This window comes from Nerophis ophidion, linkage group LG16 (genome assembly GCF_033978795.1).
Source record: "Nerophis ophidion isolate RoL-2023_Sa linkage group LG16, RoL_Noph_v1.0, whole genome shotgun sequence".
In the NCBI taxonomy this organism is placed as follows: Eukaryota; Metazoa; Chordata; class Actinopteri; order Syngnathiformes; family Syngnathidae; genus Nerophis; species Nerophis ophidion.
In genome coordinates, this window is record NC_084626.1 from 47,429,600 (window position 1) to 47,451,466 (window position 21,867).

General features: G+C 41.8%; 1 protein-coding gene and 1 long non-coding RNA gene across 8 annotated transcripts in view; one reads left to right on the forward strand and one right to left on the reverse strand.

Moving 5' to 3' along the window:
• Positions 1-2,959: 2,959 nt before the first annotated feature.
• LOC133535483 (uncharacterized) lies at positions 2,960-9,620 on the reverse strand. Its single transcript, XR_009802233.1, has 3 exons — positions 9,313-9,620; positions 3,137-3,273; positions 2,960-3,071 (listed from the first exon to the last, which is right to left on the reverse strand). It is a non-coding gene; the product is annotated as an uncharacterized LOC133535483 (long non-coding RNA).
• LOC133535481 (arf-GAP with coiled-coil, ANK repeat and PH domain-containing protein 3-like) overlaps positions 9,245-21,867 on the forward strand; it is a 119,121-nt gene continuing 106,498 nt past the window's right edge. For 4 of the 7 annotated variants that reach the window (XR_009802232.1, XM_061875350.1, XM_061875353.1 and 1 more), the window contains exon 1: positions 9,387-9,634. Coding sequence is in view for 6 of the 7 variants with exons in the window: in XM_061875350.1 (XP_061731334.1) it covers positions 9,588-9,634 (47 nt within the window). In the remaining variant the exon portion in view is untranslated. Of the gene's footprint in view, positions 9,635-21,867 lie in introns of all 7 variants that reach the window. The other 3 variants (XM_061875355.1, XM_061875352.1, XM_061875351.1) reach the window with 3 other exon arrangements.

Here is a 21,867-nt window from a genome sequence, read left to right on the forward strand (position 1 = left end):
TATGCTACAAAGACAACATATTTGATGTTCAAGCTGATAAACATTTTTTTTTGTTGCAAATAATCATTAACTTTAGAATTTGATGCCAGCAACACGTGACAAAGAAGTTAGGAAAGGTGGCAATAAATACTGATTAAGTTGAGGAATGTTCATCAAACACTTATTTTGAACATCCCACAGGTGTGCAGGCTAATTGGAAACGGGTGGGTGCCATGATTGGGTATAAAAACAGCTTCCCAAAAGAAAGGATGGGGTGAGGTACACCCCTTTGTCCACAACTGCATGAGCAGATAGTCAAAACAGTTTAAGAACACGTTTCTCAAAGTGCAATCGCAAGAAATTTAGGGATTTCAACATATACGCTCCATAATAATATCAAAAGGTTCAGAGAATCTGGAGAAATCACTCCACGTAAGCGGCATGGCCGGAAAACAACATCGAATGACCGTGACCGTCCAGCCTTCAAAAACCGACATCAATCTCTAAAGGATATCACCACATGGGCTCAGGAACACTTCAGAAAACCACTGTCACTAAATACAGTTGGTCGCTACATCTTTAAGTGCAAGTTAAAGCTCTACTACGCAAAGCGAAAGCCATTTATCAACAACATCCAGAAACGCCGCCAGCTTCTCTGGGCCCGAGATCATCTAAGATGGACTGATGCAAAGTGGAAAAGTGTTCTGTGGTCTGACGAGTCCATATTGCAAATTGTTTTGGGAAATATTTGACATTGTGTCATCCGGACCAAAGGGGAAGCGAACCATCCAGACTGTTATCAACGCAAAGTGGAAAAGCCAGCATGTGTGATGGTATGGGGGTGCATTAGTGCCCAAGTCATGGGTAACTTACACATCTGTGAAGGCACCATTAATGCTGAAAGGGACCTACAGCTTTTGGAACGGGTAACTTACACATCTGCGAAAGCACCATTAATTGTGGGGTGGTATAGCTCGGTTGGTAGAGTGGCCGTGCCAGCAACTTGAGGGTTGCAGGTTCAATCCCCGCTTCCGCCATCCTAGTCACTGCCGTTGTGTCCTTGGGCAAGACACTTTACCCACCTGCTCCCAGTGCCACCCACACTGGTTTAAATTTAACTTAGATATTGGGTGTCACTATGTAAAGCGCTTTGAGTCACTTGAGAAAAAGCGCTATATAAATATCATTCACTTCAAAATATCATTCACTAATGCTGAAAGGTACATACAGGTATTGGAACAACATATGCTACCATCCAAGCGCCGTCTTTTTCATGGACGCCCCTGCTTATTTCAGCAAGACAATGCCAAGCCACATTCAGCACGTGTTACAACAGCGTGGCTTCGTAAAAAAAGAGTGCGGGTACTTGTAGGTTCGATTCCCGCTTGTGCCATCCTAGTTACTGCCGTTGTGTCCTTGGGCAAGACACTTTACCCACCTGCTCCCAGTGCCACCCACACTGGTTTAAATGTAACTTAGATATTGGGTGTCACTTGAGAAAAGCCCTATATAAATATAATTCACTTTCACTTCACTACTTTCCTGGCCCGCCTGCAGTCCAGACCTGTCTCCCATGGAAAATGTGTGGTGCATTATGAAGCGTAAAATATCACAATGGAGACCCCGGACTGTTGAAGGACTGAAGCTCTACATAAAACAAGAATGGGAAAGGGACGGCGTGGCGCAGTGGGAGAGTGGCCCTGCGTAACCCGAGGGTCACTGGTTCAAATCCCAACCTCGTCACGTCCGTTGTGTCCTGAGCAAGACACTTCGCCCTTGCTCCTGATGGTTGCTAGTTGGCGCCTTGCATGGCAGCTCCCTCCATCAGTGTGTGAATGGGTAAATGTGGAAGTAGTGTCAAAGCGCTTTGAGTACCTTGAAGGTAGAAAAGCGCTATACAAGTACAACCCATTTATCATTTATGAAAGAATTCCACTTTCAAAGCTTCAATTAGTTTCCTCAGTTCCCAAACGTTTATTGAGTGTTGTTTAAAGAAAAGGTGATGTAACACAGTGGTGAACATGCCCTTTCCCAACTACTTTGGCACGTGTTGCAGCCAGGAAATTCTAAGTTAATTATTTTCACCCCAAAAAAATAAAGTTTATGAGTTTGTAGCATATTCAACTGATAATGGGTTGAAAATGATTTGCAAATCACTGTATTCTGTTTATATTTACATCCAACACAATTTCCCAACTCATATGGAAACGGGGTTTGTACATTTTGATACAATAATTGATTAATGTTTAAATACGGTATATATTTTCTTGTTCCTTTTTTTCCCGGACAAAAAACTTTATATACCTTATATAGTTTTACCCAGTCACAATTTTAGCAAACAAATAGCAAGTATGTATATTGCAGAACCATCACGATTTTATTTTAGCACAGCATAATTGTATGTAAATGTATTTTGGCTGCATTGTTTCTTAGTCCTCCATCCATTTTCTGCCGCTTATTCCCTTTCGGGGTCGCCGGGGGCGCTGGCGCCTATCTCAGCTACAATCGGGCGGAAGGCGGGGTACACCCTGGACAAGTCGCCACCTCATCGCAGGGCCAACACAGATAGACAGACAACATTCACACTCACATTCACACACTAGGGCCAATTTAGTGTTGCCAATCAACCTATCCCCAGGTGCATGTCTTTGGAAGTGGGAGGAAGCCGGAGTACCCGGAGGGAACCCACGCATTCACGGGGAGAACATGCAAACTCCACACAGAAAGATCCCGAGCCTGGGATTGAACCCAAGACTGCAGGACCTTTGTATTGTGAGGTTAGTGCGTCTGCCTCACAATACAAAGGTCCTGCAGTCTTGGGTCCTGTCTGATGCAATATATTTGGTTATTTGTTTTCTAATCAGCCTGACCGAAGCCTGAGATTCTGTGTCAAATCATCTTTGTGATTTTGACAAGGTTGAAGCAGTTAGAAGTAGGTTAGATATTGAATAGGATATTCAAATCAAGACTAAATTCAGTGTTAATATGTGAGTGGGTCTTTATTTATGTAGTGGAAAAGTTCCTCATTCCTTTAGTTCTCTCTCTCTCTGTCTCTGCCTCTGTCTCCACTGATGTTTATCCCAGCAGCTCTTCTATCACATTTGGACAGCAGCACAATTAGTGAGGGCTCAACACACCTTCATGTGGTCAGTCCTACCTGTGGAAATGCTCCCGGGTTCTATCCTGACCACGTCCAGCGTCTTCACAGGGTTTTTAGAAGCTGTGTCGGAGTTGATGGCCTGGAAGCTGCTGAAGTGGTGAGTCCCCACCAACATGGCTCCCACATCCAGCTCCCTGAATGAAGACAGACACGCTGGTAAGAAACACCTTTGACTTTTAGAGCAGTTTGCACAAATAAGGTTGGTTGTCACACCACCAGAGGGTGCTGTTTCTCAGATTGTGCTATAAAAGGTATGGCATTACAGGTCAGCAATCCTTTCTACAAGGAGACACCTGCAATGAAGGTGAGAGGACTTTTTTGATGTACACTGGAACATTTTCATCTCCTCTTGGCTTGTACACACAAAAACAAGTTCTTCTGAAACAGTGCCAAGTGAAAGCTATTTGATTTTTAGCCAGCTAAATACTTCTTACACCACCTTCATGCTATAGCAAAACAATGACAGTTGTCACATTTTCTTTGGGGTTGGTTGTCACATATATTATTACTGGACCCTCTTCCTGGGAAACTGATCAAGGAACTCTTTGTATTATTAGGTCCATCAGTGCTAAATATTATAAACTTATCACATTCCTTGGGCACTGTTCCCCTAGCATTCAAAAAAGTGGTTATTCATCCTCTTCTTAAAAGACCTAACCTCGATTCTGACCTCATGGTAAACTACCGACCGGTGTCTCACCTTCCTTTTATTTCAAAAATCCTCAAAAAAATTGTTGCGGAGCCGTTAAATGAACACTTAGCGTCTAACAATCTATGTGAAACCTTTCAATCCGGTTTCAGGGCAAATCACTCCACAGAGACAGCCCTCGCAAAAATGACTAATGATCTATTGCTAACGATGGATTCTGATGCGTCATCTATGTTGCTGCTCCTCGATCTTAGCGCTGCCTTCGATACCGTCGATCATAATATTTTATTAGAACGTATCAAAACACGAATTGGTATGTCAGACTCAGCCCTGTCTTGGTTTAACTCTTATCTTACTGATAGGATGCAGTGCGTCTCCCATAACAATGTGACCTCGGACTACGTTAAGGTAACGTGTGGAGTTCCCCAGGGTTCGGTCCTTGGCCCTGCACTCTTCAGCATCTACATGCTGCCGCTAGGTGACATCATACGCAAATACGGTGTTAGCTTTCACTGCTATGCTGATGACACCCAACTCTACATGCCCCTAAAGCTGACCAACACGCCGGACTGTAGTCAGCTGGAGGCGTGTCTTAATGAAATTAAACAATGGATGTCCGCTAACTTTTTGCAACTCGACGCCAAAAAAACGGAAATGCTGATTATCGGTCCTGCTAGACACCGAACTCTATTTCATAATACAACTCTAACATTTGACAACCAAACAATTAAACAAGGCGACATGGTAAAGAATCTGGGTATTATCTTTGACCCAACTCTCTCCTTTGAGGCACACATTAAAAGCGTTACTAAAACGGCCTTCTTTCATCTCCGTAATATCGCTAAAATTCGCTCCATTCTGTCCACTAAAGACGCTGAGATCATTATCCATGCGTTTGTTACGTCTCGCCTCGACTACTGTAACGTATTATTTTGGGGTCTCCCCATGTCTAGCATTAAAAGATTACAGTTGGTACAAAATGCGGCTGCTAGACTTTTGACAAGAACAAGAAAGTTTGATCACATTACGCCTGTACTGTATATACCTTTATATACATATATACATACATATATACCTATACTGTGTATATACCTTTATATACATATATACATACATATATACCTGTACTGTATATACCTTTATATACATATATACATACATATATACCTGTACTGGCTCACCTGCACTGGCTTCCTGTGCACTTAAGATGTGACTTTAAGGTTTTACTACTTACGCATAAAATACTACACGGTCTAGCTCCATCCTATCTTGCCGACTGTATTGTACCATATGTCCCGGCAAGAAATCTGCGTTCAAAGGACTCCGGCTTATTAGTGATTCCCAAAGCCCAAAAAATGTCTGCGGGCTATAGAGCGTTTTCCGTTCGGGCTCCAGTACTCTGGAATGCCCTCCCGGTAACAGTTCGAGATGCCACCTCAGTAGAAGCATTTAAGTCTCACCTTAAAACTAATTTGTATACTCTAGCCTTTAAATAGACTCCCTTTTTAGACCAGTTGATCTGCCGTTTCTTTTCTTTTTCTTCTATGTCCCACTCTCCCTTGTGGAGGGGGTCCGGTCCGATCCGGTGGCCATGTACTGCTTGCCTGTGTATCGGCTGGGGACATCTCTGCGCTGCTGATCCGCCTCCGCTTGGGATGGTTTCCTGCTGGCTCCGCTGTGAACGGGACTCTCGCTGCTGTGTTGGATCCGCTTTGGACTGGACTCTCGCGACTGTGTTGGATCCATTATGGATTGAACTTTCACAGTATCATGTTAGACCCGCTCGACATCCATTGCTTTCCTCCTCTCCAAGGTTCTCATAGTCATCATTGTCACCGACGTCCCACTGGGTGTGAGTTTTCCTTGCCCTTATGTGGGCCTACCGAGGATGTCGTAGGGGTTTGTGCAGCCCTTTGAGACACTAGTGATTTAGGGCTATATAAGTAAACATTGATTGATTGATTGATTGATATATGCAATGAACTATCTTTTTTAACTTCAGAGGAAGTGAAAAATACTGATTGCCATGAACTGTTTTCATGACATTCAAACTTTACTTCAATCAATACCAGAGCATCATCTCTTCATCCGTGGCTCACTAGTGCAACAACAACGCCCCAAATGTGTCCGGTGACCGGAACTGCTCTAATAAATAAAGTTCCTTGGGTGAATAATGTAAAGTCACTACACCGGTATGTTTTATAGTGATTTCATGGTGAGTTTACTGACAGATATAATTAAGAACTTGACACTACTTTATATTAGAAATGGCAACAGTGGAGGATGAATGTCACATAAGAAGATGGATCATCACGGTATTATTGTGAAGACTTTGAAACTGAAATACCGCGGTACGTACAATACCATTATGCCCCTAATGAAGAATCCATACGAGTAGAAACACTATGGACCGCTAAAAGATGGAGCGGTGGTTGTACTTCCAGTTAAAAGTTCTAAACAGAAGGCACTGGTATATAAATCGGTATAGCTCGGTTGGTAGAGCGGCTGTGCCAGCAACTTGAGGGTTGCAGGTTCGATACCCGCTTCCGCCATCCTAGTCACTGCCTTGTGTTCTTGGGCAAGACACTTTACCCACCTGCTCCCAGTGCCACCCACACTGGTTTAAATGTCTCTTAGATATTGGGTTTCACTATGTAAAGCGCTTCGAGTCACTAGAGAAAAAGCGCTATATAAATATAATTCATTTCACTGCAGCACTGCAGGGAGTTGTAACCCCCTGGCGCTGTTTTCTACTCATTTTGTTTATTATTATTATTTCTTGCTAGTATGTAAGTGTTGCATATTATAAATAAAAGTTTATTACAAAAAAACAAACAAAAACAACAACCCTGTAACCGGAAGTGAAGAGGGAAAAGGTGACCTCTGATTGGCTGGATGCTGAGTTGATCTATAACAGCTGATCACAGTGATCAATCAGGCTGATAGGACGTCCATCCGTTGACCATATGGACACCTGAAATTCAATGAAGCACTTTGGATGGAGGGAGCTGCCATGCAAGGCGCCAACTAGCAACCATCAGGAGCAAGGGTGAAGTGTCTTGCTCAGGACACAACGGACGTGACGAGGTTGGTTCTAGGTGGGATTTGACATACCAGGTCTTTGTGAGGAAGGACAGACAAGGTGTTTGTGAGGAAGGACAGACCAGGTGTTTGTGAGGAATGACAGACAAGGTGTTTGTGAGGAAGGACAGACAAGGTGTTTGTGAGGAATGACAGAGCAAGTGTTTGTGAGGAAGGACAGACCAGGTGTTTGTGAGGAAGGACAGACCAGGTGTTTGTGAGGAAGGACAGACCAGGTGTTTGTGAGGAAGGACAGACCAGGTGTTTGTGAGGAAGGACAGACCAGGTGTTTGTGAGGAAGGACAGACCAGGTGTTTGTGAGGAAGGACAGACCAGGTGTTTGTGAGGAAGGACAGACAAGGTGTTTGTGAGGAAGGACAGACAAGGTGTTTGTGAGGAAGGACAGACAAGGTGTTTGTGAGGAAGGACAGACAAGGTGTTTGTGAGGAAGGACAGACAAGGTGTTTGTGAGGAAGGACAGACCAGGTGTTTGTGAGGAAGGACAGACAAGGTGTTTGTGAGGAAGGACAGACAAGGTGTTTGTGAGGAAGGACAGACAAGGTGTTTGTGAGGAAGGACAGACAAGGTGTTTGTGAGGAAGGACAGACAAGGTGTTTGTGAGGAAGGACAGACCAGGTGTTTGTGAGGAAGGACAGACAAGGTGTTTGTGAGGAAGGACAGACCAGGTGTTTGTGAGGAAGGACAGACCAGGTGTTTGTGAGGAAGGACAGACCAGGTGTGTGTGAGGAAGGACAGACCAGGTGTTTGTGAGGAAGGACAGACCAGGTGTTTGTGAGGAAGGACAGACCAGGTGTTTGTGAGGAAGGACAGACCAGGTGTTTGTGAGGAAGGACAGACAAGGTGTTTGTGAGGAAGGACAGACAAGGTGTTTGTGAGGAAGGACAGACAAGGTGTTTGTGAGGAAGGACAGACAAGGTGTTTGTGAGGAAGGACAGACCAGGTGTTTGTGAGGAAGGACAGACAAGGTGTTTGTGAGGAAGGACAGACAAGGTGTTTGTGAGGAAGGACAGACAAGGTGTTTGTGAGGAAGGACAGACAAGGTGTTTGTGAGGAAGGACAGACAAGGTGTTTGTGAGGAAGGACAGACAAGGTGTTTGTGAGGAAGGACAGACAAGGTGTTTGTGAGGAAGGACAGACAAGGTGTTTGTGAGGAAGGACAGACAAGGTGTTTGTGAGGAAGGACAGACCAGGTGTTTGTGAGGAAGGACAGACAAGGTGTTTGTGAGGAAGGACAGACAAGGTGTTTGTGAGGAAGGACAGACAAGGTGTTTGTGAGGAAGGACAGACAAGGTGTTTGTGAGGAAGGACAGACAAGGTGTTTGTGAGGAAGGACAGACCAGGTGTTTGTGAGGAAGGACAGACAAGGTGTTTGTGAGGAAGGACAGACCAGGTGTTTGTGAGGAAGGACAGACCAGGTGTTTGTGAGGAAGGACAGACCAGGTGTGTGTGAGGAAGGACAGACCAGGTGTTTGTGAGGAAGGACAGACCAGGTGTTTGTGAGGAAGGACAGACCAGGTGTTTGTGAGGAAGGACAGACCAGGTGTTTGTGAGGAAGGACAGACAAGGTGTTTGTGAGGAAGGACAGACAAGGTGTTTGTGAGGAAGGACAGACAAGGTGTTTGTGAGGAAGGACAGACAAGGTGTTTGTGAGGAAGGACAGACCAGGTGTTTGTGAGGAAGGACAGACAAGGTGTTTGTGAGGAAGGACAGACAAGGTGTTTGTGAGGAAGGACAGACAAGGTGTTTGTGAGGAAGGACAGACAAGGTGTTTGTGAGGAAGGACAGACAAGGTGTTTGTGAGGAAGGACAGACCAGGTGTTTGTGAGGAAGGACAGACAAGGTGTTTGTGAGGAAGGACAGACCAGGTGTTTGTGAGGAAGGACAGACCAGGTGTTTGTGAGGAAGGACAGACCAGGTGTGTGTGAGGAAGGACAGACCAGGTGTTTGTGAGGAAGGACAGACCAGGTGTTTGTGAGGAAGGACAGACCAGGTGTTTGTGAGGAAGGACAGACCAGGTGTTTGTGAGGAAGGACAGACCAGATGTTTGTGAGGAAGGACAGACCAAGTGTTTGTGAGGAAGGACAGACCAGGTGTTTGTGAGGAAGGACAGACCAGATGTTTGTGAGGAAGGGCAGACCAGGTGTTTGTGAGGAAGGACAGACCAGGTGTTTGTGAGGAAGGACAGACCAGGTGTTTGTGAGGAAGGACAGACCAGGTGTGTGTGAGGAAGGACAGACCAGGTGTTTGTGAGGAAGGACAGACCAGGTGTTTGTGAGGAAGGACAGACCAGGTGTTTGTGAGGAAGGACAGACCAGATGTTTGTGAGGAAGGACAGACCAAGTGTTTGTGAGGAAGGGCAGACCAGGTGTTTGTGAGGAAGGACAGACCAGGTGAAGGTCAAGACAAGAAATGGTCGCAGTACCGCAGTTCGCCACTAGTCGGCGCCAGGCCTCTTCAGCGACGTCATCCTAATCATCATTCTCCTCTCCTTCTCCCTCCTCTTCCTCTCCCTTTTCCTCTCCTTCCTCCTCCTGCTGCTGCTCGGCGGCTGTCAGTGGGTGCAGTGCAGTGTCCGCAGCACACATCACACATCACACGTGTGGTCAGCGGGCAGATCGTCCGCATCGTCGGTTGTAACCGCGGGAGATGACAGCGGAAGTGAGAGCGTGAGGGTGAGACACGACGACGAGACGCAACATGACGGTGGACTTTGAGGAATGTATCAAAGATTCTCCCCGCTTCAGGTAAGACACACCTTCTTCTTCTTCTTCTTCCTGCAGCCTGCTGCTCTGTAAATATCATGCTGCTTTGTACATCTCGTGTTACATCTCATGTTACATCTCATGTTACATCTCATGTTACATTTCATGTAACACGACATGTTACATGACATGTTGCATGGCATGTAACATGACATGTAACATGTCATGTTACATAGGGCGCTGGAGCCTATCTCAACTACGGGAGGCGGCGTACACCCTGGACAAGTCGCCACCTTATCGCAGGACATGATATATCGTTTATATACACGCATATATCATGCCTGTGAATGATGTATCATGTGACATATCATGCGTGTAAATGATATATCATGCCTGTAAATTAAATATGTGTGTAAATGATAAACGAGGCGTGTAAATGATATATAATTTGTGTAAATAATATATCATGCCTGTAAATGATATATCTTGTGTGTAAATGATAAACAAGGCGTGTAAATGATATATCATGTCTGTAAATGATAAACAAGGTGTATAAATAATATATCATGTGTGTAAATCATATATCATGCCTGTAAATTATGTAACGTGATATACAGTATCATGCGTGTAAATGATAAATGAGGCGTGTCTGTGAGAATTTAAAGGCGTGGTGAGGGTGTGAACATGTGATGTATGGCGATGCCAAAGACTTCATAAGTATGTTTAATCCATGAGAGGTGTTGCCACTCTTGTATATTTACATGTCCAGGTGTGTGTGTGTGTGTGTGTGTGTGTGTGTGTGTGTGTGTGAGTTTGAGAGACAAAAGGCCCTGTAGTCCCTGGCTTGCAGCGTGTAGGTGTGACCATGTTCTTGCAGCGTGGTTGTGTGACCATGTTCTTGCAGCATGGAGGTGTGACCATGTTCTTGCAGCGTGGAGGTGTGACCATGTTCTTGCAGCGTGGAGGTGTGACCATGTTCTTGCAGCGTGGAGGTGTGACCATGTTCTTGCAGCGTGGTTGTGTGACCATGTTCTTGCAGCATGGAGGTGTGACCATGTTCTTGCAGCGTGGAGGTGTGACCATGTTCTTGCAGCGTGGAGGTGTGACCATGTTCTTGCAGCGTGGAGGTGTGACCATGTTCTTGCAGCGTGGAGGTGTGACCAGGTTCTTGCAGCGTGGAGGTGTGACCATGTTCTTGCAGCGTGGAGGTGTGACCATGTTCTTGCAGCGTGGAGGTGTGACCATGTTCTTGCAGCGTGGAGGTGTGACCATGTTCTTGCAGCGTGGAGGTGTGACCATGTTCTTCCAGTCTGATAGTTTATATATCAATCATGCCTGCACAGTGACATTGGTATGTGCCTGCACAGTGACATTGGTATGTGCCTGCACAGTGACATTGGTATGTGCCTGCACAGTGACATTGATATGTGCCTGCACAGTGACATTGGTATGTGCCTGCACAGTAACATTGGTACGTGCCTGCAGAATTACGGGGGTAAAGCCAGGGTGAGAAAGTTTACGTCTCAGATGGGGCAGGAGCTTGTGGAAGAGCACATGAAAGTTGTCTTTGTACCGCAACGCCAGAACCCAGACCAGGACAAGGGGCATTAAGTGCAGCTGCATTGATTGTGCGAGTACAATAATTTAAAATGTTTACATCCACTAGAGTCGGCAAAAAGGAGAATAGTTAGAAATGTTTACATCCACTGGAGTCGGCACTAAATAGAATAGTTAGAAATGTTTACATCCACTAGAGTCGGCACTAAATAGAATAGTTAGAAATGTTTACATCCACTAGAGTCGGCACTAAAAAGAATAGTTAGAAATGTTTACGTCCACTAGATTCGGCACTAAATAGAATAGTTAAAAATGTTAACATCCACTAGAGTCGGCACAAAGTGGAATAGTTAGAAATGTTTACATCCACCAGATTCGGCACTAAATAGAATAGTTAGAAATGTTTACATCCACCAGAGTCGGCACAAAGTAGAATAGTTAAAAATGTTTACATCCACTAGATTCCGCACTAAATAGAATAGTTAGAAATGTTTACATCCACTAGATTCGGCACTAAATAGAATAGTTAGAAATGTTTACATCCACTAGAGTTGGCACTAAATAGAATAGTTAGAAATGTTAACATCCACTAGAGTCGGCACAAAGTGGAATAGTTAGAAATGTTTACATCCACTAGATTCGGCACTAAATAGAATATTTAGAAATGTTTACATCCACTAGAGTCGGCACAAAGTAGAATAGTTAAAAATGTTTACATCCACTAGATTCGGCACTAAATAGAATAGTTAGAAATGTTTACATCCACTAGATTCGGCACAAAATAGAATAGTTAGAAATGTTTACATCCACTAGAGTCGGCACTAAATAGAATAGTTAGAAATGTTTACATCCACTAGAGTCGGCACTAAAAAGAATAGTTAGAAATGTTTACGTCCACTAGATTCGGCACTAAATAGAATAGTTAAAAATGTTAACATCCACTAGAGTCGGCACAAAGTGGAATAGTTAGAAATGTTTACATCCACTAGAGTCGGCACAAAGTAGAATAGTTAGAAATGTTTACATCCACTAGAGTCGGCACTAAATAGAATAGTTGGAAATGTTTACATCCACTAGAGTTGCCACAAAGTAGAATAGTTAGAAATGTTTACATCCACTAGAGTCGGCACTAAATAGAATAGTTAGAAATGTTTACATCCACTAGAGTTGGCACTAAATAGAATAGTTAGAAATGTTAACATCCACTAGAGTCGGCACAAAGTGGAATAGTTAGAAATGTTTACATCCACTAGATTCGGCACTAAATAGAATATTTAGAAATGTTTACATCCACTAGAGTCGGCACAAAGTAGAATAGTTAAAAATGTTTACATCCACTAGATTCGGCACTAAATAGAATAGTTAGAAATGTTTACATCCACTAGATTCGGCACAAAATAGAATAGTTAGAAATGTTTACATCCACTAGAGTCGGCACTAAATAGAATAGTTAGAAATGTCTACATCCACTAGCGTCGGCACTAAATAGAATAGTTAGAAATGTTTACATCCACTAGAGTTGGCACTACATAGAATAGTTAGAAATGTCTACATCCACTAGAGTCGGCACTGAATAGAATAGTTAGAAATGTTTACATCCACTAGAGTCGACACTAAATAGAATAGTTAGAAATGTTTACATCCACTAGAGTTGGCACTAAATAGAATAGTTAGAAATGTCTACATCCACTAGCGTCGGCACTAAATAGAATAGTTAGAAATGTTTACATCCACTAGAGTCGGCACTAAATAGAATAGTTGGAAATGTTTACATCCACTAGAGTCGGCACTAAATAGAATAGTTGGAAATGTTTACATCCACTAGAGTCGGCACAAAGTAGAATAGTTAGAAATGTTTACATCCACTAGAGTCGGCACTAAATAGAATAGTTGGAAATGTTTACATCCACTAGAGTCGGCACAAAGTAGAATAGTTAGAAATGTTTACATCCACTAGAGTCGGCACTAAATAGAATAGTTGGAAATGTTTACATCCACTAGAGTTGCCACAAAGTAGAATAGTTAGAAATGTTTACATCCACTAGAGTCGGCACTAAATAGAATAGTTAGAAATGTTTACATCCACTAGAGTCTGCACAAATTAGAATAGTTAGAAATGTTTACATCCACTAGAGTCGGCACTAAATAGAATAGTTAGAAATGTTTACATCCACTAGAGTCGGCACTAAATAGAATAGTTAGAAATGTTTACATCCACTAGAGTCGGCACTAAATAGAATAGTTAGAAATGTTTACATCCACTAAAGTCGGCACTAAATAGAATAGTTAGAAATGTTTACATCCACTAGAGTCGGCACTAAAAAGAATAGTTAGAAATGTTTACATCCACTAGATTCGGCACTAAATAGAATAGTCAGAAATGTTAACATCCACTAGAGTCGGCACAAAGTGGAATAGTTAGAAATGTTTACATCCACTAGAGTCGGCACAAAGTAGAATAGTTTGAAATGTTTACATCCACTAGAGCCGTTACTAAATAGAATAGTTAAAAATGTTTACATCCACTAGAGTCGGCACAAAGTGGAATAGTTAGAAATGTTTACATCCACTAGATTCGGCACTAAATAGAATAGTTAGAAATGTTTACATCCACTAGAGTCGGCACTAAATAGAATAGTTTGAAATGTTTACATCCACTAGAGCCGTTACTAAATAGAATAGTTAAAAATGTTTACATCCACTAGAGTCGGCACAAAGTGGAATAGTTAGAAATGTTTACATCCACTAGATTCGGCACTAAATAGAATAGTTAGAAATGTTTACATCCACTAGAGTCGGCACTAAATAGAATAGTTAGAAATGTTTACATCCACTAGAGTCGGCACTAAATAGAATAGTTAGAAATGTTTACATCCACTAGAGTCGGCACTAAATAGAATATTTAGAAATGTTTACATCCACTAGAGTCGGCACAAAGTAGAATAGTTTGAAATGTTTACATCCACTAGAGCCGTTACTAAATAGAATAGTTAAAAATGTTTACATCCACTAGAGTTGGCACTACATAGAATAGTTAGAAATGTTTACATCCACTAGAGTTGGCACTACATAGAATAGTTAGAAATGTCTACATCCACTAGAGTCGGCACTGAATAGAATAGTTAGAAATGTTTACATCCACTAGAGTCGACACTAAATAGAATAGTTAGAAATGTTTACATCCACTAGAGTTGGCACTAAATAGAATAGTTAGAAATGTCTACATCCACTAGCGTCGGCACTAAATAGAATAGTTAGAAATGTTTACATCCACTAGAGTCGGCACTAAATAGAATAGTTGGAAATGTTTACATCCACTAGAGTCGGCACTAAATAGAATAGTTGGAAATGTTTACATCCACTAGAGTCGGCACAAAGTAGAATAGTTAGAAATGTTTACATCCACTAGAGTCGGCACTAAATAGAATAGTTGGAAATGTTTACATCCACTAGAGTCGGCACAAAGTAGAATAGTTAGAAATGTTTACATCCACTAGAGTCGGCACTAAATAGAATAGTTGGAAATGTTTACATCCACTAGAGTTGCCACAAAGTAGAATAGTTAGAAATGTTTACATCCACTAGAGTCGGCACTAAATAGAATAGTTAGAAATGTTTACATCCACTAGAGTCTGCACAAATTAGAATAGTTAGAAATGTTTACATCCACTAGAGTCGGCACTAAATAGAATAGTTAGAAATGTTTACATCCACTAGAGTCGGCACTAAATAGAATAGTTAGAAATGTTTACATCCACTAGAGTCGGCACTAAATAGAATAGTTAGAAATGTTTACATCCACTAAAGTCGGCACTAAATAGAATAGTTAGAAATGTTTACATCCACTAGAGTCGGCACTAAAAAGAATAGTTAGAAATGTTTACATCCACTAGATTCGGCACTAAATAGAATAGTTAGAAATGTTAACATCCACTAGAGTCGGCACAAAGTGGAATAGTTAGAAATGTTTACATCCACTAGAGTCGGCACAAAGTAGAATAGTTTGAAATGTTTACATCCACTAGAGCCGTTACTAAATAGAATAGTTAAAAATGTTTACATCCACTAGAGTCGGCACAAAGTGGAATAGTTAGAAATGTTTACATCCACTAGATTCGGCACTAAATAGAATAGTTAGAAATGTTTACATCCACTAGAGTCGGCACTAAATAGAATAGTTTGAAATGTTTACATCCACTAGAGCCGTTACTAAATAGAATAGTTAAAAATGTTTACATCCACTAGAGTCGGCACAAAGTGGAATAGTTAGAAATGTTTACATCCACTAGATTCGGCACTAAATAGAATAGTTAGAAATGTTTACATCCACTAGAGTCGGCACTAAATAGAATAGTTAGAAATGTTTACATCCACTAGAGTCGGCACTAAATAGAATAGTTAGAAATGTTTACATCCACTAGAGTCGGCACTAAATAGAATATTTAGAAATGTTTACATCCACTAGAGTCGGCACAAAGTAGAATAGTTTGAAATGTTTACATCCACTAGAGCCGTTACTAAATAGAATAGTTAAAAATGTTTACATCCACTAGAGTCGGCACAAAGTGGAATAGTTAGAAATGTTTACATCCACTAGATTCGGCACTAAATAGAATAGTTAGAAATGTTTACATCCACTAGAGTCGGCACTAAATAGAATAGTTAGAAATGTTTACATCCACCAGAGTCGGCACAAAGTAGAATAGTTAAAAATGTTTACATCCACTAGATTCCGCACTAAATAGAATAGTTAGAAATGTTTACATCCACTATAGTCGGCACTAAATAGAATAGTTAGAAATGTTTACATCCACTAGAGTCGGCACTAAATAGAATAGTTAGAAATGTTTACATCCACTAGAGTCGGCACTAAATAGAATAGTTAGAAATGTTTACATCCACTAGAGTCGGCACTAAATAGAATAGTTAGAAATGTTTACATCCACTAGAGTCGGCACTACATAGAATAGTTAGAAATGTTTACATCCACTAGATTCGGCACTAAATAGAATAGTTAGAAATGTTTACATCCACTAGAGTCAACACTAAATAGAATAGTTAGAAATGTTTACATCCACTAGAGTCGGCACAAAGTAGAATAGTTAGAAATGTTTACATCCACTAGAGTCGGCACTACATAGAATAGTTAGAAATGTTTACATCCACTAGATTCGGCACTAAATAGAATAGTTAGAAATGTTTACATCCACTAGAGTCAACACTAAATAGAATAGTTAGAAATGTTTACATCCACTAGAGTCAACACTAAATAGAATAGTTAGAAATGTTTACATCCATTAGAGTCGGCACTATATAGAATAGTTAGAAATGTTTACATCCACTAGAGTCGGCACAAAGTAGAATAGTTGGAAATGTTTACATCCACTGGAGCAAAGATATTGAGGGCCCAGCGTCAGATGGTGTTTGTCACAGGTTAGGAATGGTTGGAATGTGACGGTGAAGGAAAGGTTGGAATGTGGCGGGTCCATTTAGGATGTCATCTGGCGCTAACAGCTGACGGTGTCGTGTAAACAAGAAGAAGTCTGCGCCAAACAGGATGTTGAAGGTTGGGAGGGCCAACATGGTGTCCAGATCAATTCCAAATGTAAGATTAGTCATAAATATCATGGACCGTAATCCTTTTTTCAACCATTTGAAGACTGCTAAATAAACTCCTCCTGCGACTTAGTGGACATGGGAGAGTTGGACCAAAGGAGGAGGACATTTGCCCTTTTCAAAGATCACACTTGAAGAACTGTACACACCCTGCTTGAGGGCTGACAGCCCACTGCAGCCAAAGAAACTTTGTGTGTGTGTGTGTGTGTGTGTGTGTGTGTGTGTGTGTGTGTGTGTGTGTGTGTGTGTGTGTGTGTGTGTGTGTGTATATATATATATATGTATATATATATATATATATATATATATATGTATATATATATATATATTAGAGATGCGCGGTTTGCGGCCTCACCCGCCGGGCGGGTGGCGGTTGAACCATCCGAAAATATTTGATATACATGGTTCTGCGATCGGTATCCTTTACCATTCAAAGAGCCATTTAAGACCCGTGTCACAAAGCGAAGAAGACAATAGGAGACGCTAATATTCTCTATAATGACTGCCGACAGTCACCCAGATAATAAGTATTAGGGCGTGCTTTGAAGCCATTGGCTTTGTCGCCTTCTACAACATGTACGATCTACTTGTCAGTCCAGCAACATGTTGTGTGTGGCTTTCCGCGGCAACACGCACACGACTGCAAGGCATACTGGGTGACACCGAGTACACTAATGGTTGTGATATGAACAATTTTAACACTCTTAGTAATATGCCCCACGCTGTGAAGCCACACCAAACAAGATTGACAAACACATTTCGGGAGAACATCCTCCCAGTAACACAACATAAATGCAACACTACAAATACCCAGAATCCTTTGTATCCGTGACACTTCCCGACTATTTTATACACCCCGCTAGCAACAAATCCGGTAAGCAAAACAATATATATGCAATAAATAATGTGTTTTGCGCCAACGTCGAGGCAGCTAACAAATTAGCCTGCATATTTTTTCATAGACAATTTACAAGCTGCTAGCTCAGCGTACTCCGTTCACCGTAGCGGCAATGGGGAAGATGTCGGTGCCACAGAAAGGTCACTGCACACGTAGTCAAAAGACCGCATCCCTTTTCAGAGGTGGAATCTCCAACATTTTGCTTAGTTGAGCAATAACGTTAGAGCTAAGCTAATTGATACTGGGCTAAACAGTAACAGCAACATTACATGTTTTGATTATGTTTGCAGGGATATGGTGAAAACTCTCAACCCAAAATACATACCACCTTTTAAGGGACTACCTGGCAAACACATTGATCCCGGCATGGTACAAGAAGAATCGGAATCGAAACAAATAATCTGAATCGAAATCGGAATCGTTCGAATTCAAACGATACCCAACCCTACTCCAAGGTTCTCATAGTCATCATTGTCACCGACGTCCCACTGGGTCTGAGTTCTGCTTGCCCTTATGTTTGCCTACCGAGGATGTCCTTGTGGTTTGTGCAGCCCTTTGAGACACTAGTGATTTAGGGCTATATAAATAATCATTGATTGATTGATTGATGTATTAGTCTAGCCCGGGACTTGAAGTCAAGTCATAGGACGTGTTGTTTTATCATGAGCAGTCACAACACTTCACTGTGTTGTTGTTGTTGTGTACATGCAGAGAGGGCAGTGAGTGTGTTGTGTGTTGTGTACATGCAGAGAGGAGAATGAGTGTGTTGTGTGTTGTGTACATGCAGAGAGGGCAATGAGTGTGTTGTGTGTTGTGTACATGCAGAGAGGGCAATGAGTGTGTTGTGTGTTATGTACATGCAGAGAGGGCAATGAGTGTGTTGTGTACATGCAGAGAGGGCAATGAGTGTGTTGTGTGCATGCATGGAGTGAGGAGAATGTGTGTGTTGTGTTGAGAGGCAATGAAGGCATCTTTGTAAGCTGCACATTAGATTCTAGTGTTGGTCTTAACTTGTCAAAAGGCGGCGTGTGTGTGGGTGTGTGTTCACTTATTAAGGGCCCTTTTGATGGAGTGTGTTTGTGTGTGTGTGTGTGTGTGTGTGTGTGTGTGTGTGTGTGTGACCTTCTTAGCACAAATGTTGTGTTTTCCTGTTTTCACTACCAAGCAGCCACTGAACACACACATGATGTTCTTGTGATCACACACACACACACACACTCACACATTCACAGCACTTTCCACATTATTTCATCCAAAATGTAATACATTTATTTGTGTCCTCAAAATTCTCCACACAATACCCTGTCTTAACAATGTGAAAGTTTAGGCTTGGTTTGTTTATTAAGCTAGGTATATGCCTTTCCAAGTCACCTGCATGTCGCACAGGTGTACTCCAATATGGCGTACGAGCATCTCCAGGATGATCGGTTGAAACAGGAAACTCAGACCTGGGCAAAATAAACCCCAATCCTTTTTTTTAGACCTTTAACATCACAACCTTAGTATGATATACTGTGATGTTTCCAAGATATTTCAGTGACTGGAATGTTCTGCAGGAGTTGTTACGGTCAGAGCCTTAAAGGCCTACATAAATGAGATGTTCTTATTCAAACGGGGATAGCAGGTCCATTCTATGTGTCATACTTGATCATTTCGCAATATTTCCATATTTTTGCTGAAAGGATTTAGTAGAGAACATCCACCATAAAGTTGGCAAGTTTTGGTCGCTTATAAAAAAGCCTTGCCTGTACCGGAAGTAGCAGACGATGTGCGCGTGATGTCACGGGTTGTGGAGCTCCTCACATCTGAACATTGTTTACAATCATGGCCACCAGCAGCGAGAGCGATTCGGACCGAGAAAGCGAGGATTTCCCCTTTAATTTGAGCGAGGATGAAAGATTTGCGGATGAGGATAATGAGAGTGAAGGACTAGAAAATAATAAAAAAAGACTATACAGTGATGGCGATTCTGATGTTATTAGACACATTTACTAGGATAATTCTGGAAAATCCCTTATCTGCTTGTTGTGTTACTAGTGTGTTAGTGAGATTATATGTTCGTAACTGTACTACCTGAAGGTCGGCCCCGCACCTTTCTTTAGCACCAGTCGACGGGTGGTGGTGATGCCCATCTCCGCCCTTCGCAAGGGACCCTCTTCCAAACACGATCTTTCAAAATGATCGCAGCACAATGTAACAAACGCTCCCAAGTTCCCCGGGTGTCGCTGCCACTACGCTTTTTTAGGAGTCACGGGTGGGACCTGATATTCAGCTGGGAATGATTAATACAGTAAATAAACACAGGACAGGTATAACTATAAGCCACAACACCACTAGGCTAGATTTAATACATCACAAATTAATCCCGCATAAAAAACACACCTTTCCTTTCCCGCTCATATAACACGCCAACATACAGTAAATCAAACACTCGCACAACACACACATTTTTAGCATTAGCTAATATGCGAACATGTTTATGAGTGTCCGTGTTAGTATTATTAACTCACAATGGCATTCTTTTTGTGTTGTATCACTTTCACAAGTCATGACCACCACTTCTGTTTTGTTTGATCAGCCGTTTTACTGCTGTTTGGTAACAATTAAGTTATGTAAATAAACATTTACAGAATCCTACTGTGCAAATAATATTGCAACGTATATATCTGTGGCTTATATATGGAGTAATATTTGTTTTCTTCTAAAATGTAGTGAGTGTGGCTTATATTCCATACATTCTGGTACAAACCCCGTTTCCATATGAGTTGGGAAATTGTGTTAGATGTAAATATAAACAGAATACAATGATTTGCAAATCCTTTTCAAGCCATATTCTGTTGAATATGCTACAAAGACAACATATTTTATGTTCAAACTCATAAACTTTATTTTTTTATTTTGCAAATAATAATCAACTTTGAATTTCATGGCTGCAACATGTGCCAAAGTAATTGGGAAAGGGCATGTTCACCACTGTGTTACATCACCTTTTCTTTGAACAACACTCAATAAACGTTTGGCAACTGAGGAAACTAATTGTTGAAGCTTTGAAAGTGGAATTCTTTCCCATTCTTGTTTTATGTAGAGCTTCAGTCCTTCAACAGTCCGGAGTCTCCGCTGTCGTATTTTACGCTTCATAATGAGCCACACATTTTCCATGGGAGACAGGTCTGGACTGCAGGCAGGCCAGGAAAGTACCCACACTCTTTTACTACGAAGCCACGCTGTTGTAACACCTGTCTTGCTGAAATAAGCAGGGGCGTCCTTTATAATATTGCTTGGATGACAACATATGTTGCTCCAAAAGCTGTATGTACCTTTCAGCATTAATGGTGCCTTCACAGGTGTGTAAGTTACCCATGCCTTGGGCACTAATACACCCCCATACCATCACACATGCTGGCTTTTCAACTTTGCGCCTATAACAATCCGGGTGGTTATTTTCCTCTTTTTTTCTGGTGGACACTTCGTCCACAGTTTCCAAATATTATTTGAAATGTGGACTCGTCAGACCACAGAACACCTTTCCACTTTGCATCAGTCCATCTTAGATGAGCTCGGGCCCAGCCAAGCCGGTGGCGTTCCTGGGTGTTGTTGATAAATGGGTTTGGTTTGCATAGTAGAGTTTAACTTGCACTTACAGACGTAGCGACCAACTGTAGTTACTGACAGTGGTTTTATGAAGTGTTCCTGAGCACATGTGGTGATATCCTTTACACACTGATGTCGCTTTTTGATGCAGTACCGCCTGAGGGATCAAAAGTGCGTAATATCATCGCTCACGTGCAGTGATTTCTCCAGATTCTCTGAACTTATTGATGATTTCAATGACCGTAGATGGTAAAATCCCTAAATTCCTTGCAATATCTCGTTGAGAAATGTTGTTCTGAAACTGTTCGACAATTTGCTTACAAAGTGGTGACCCTCGCCCCATCCTTGTTTGTGAATTACTTAGCATTTCATGTAAGCTGCTTTTATACCCAATCATGGCACCCACCTGTTCCCAATTAGCCTGCACACCTGTGGGATGTTCCAAATAAATGTTTGATGAGCATTCCTCAACTTTATCAGTATTTATTGCCACCATTCCCAACTTCTTTGTCACGTGTTGCTGGCATCAAATTCTAAAGTTAATGATTATTTGCAAAAAAAAATGTTTATGAGTTTGAACATCAAATATGTTGTCTTTGTAGCATATTCAACT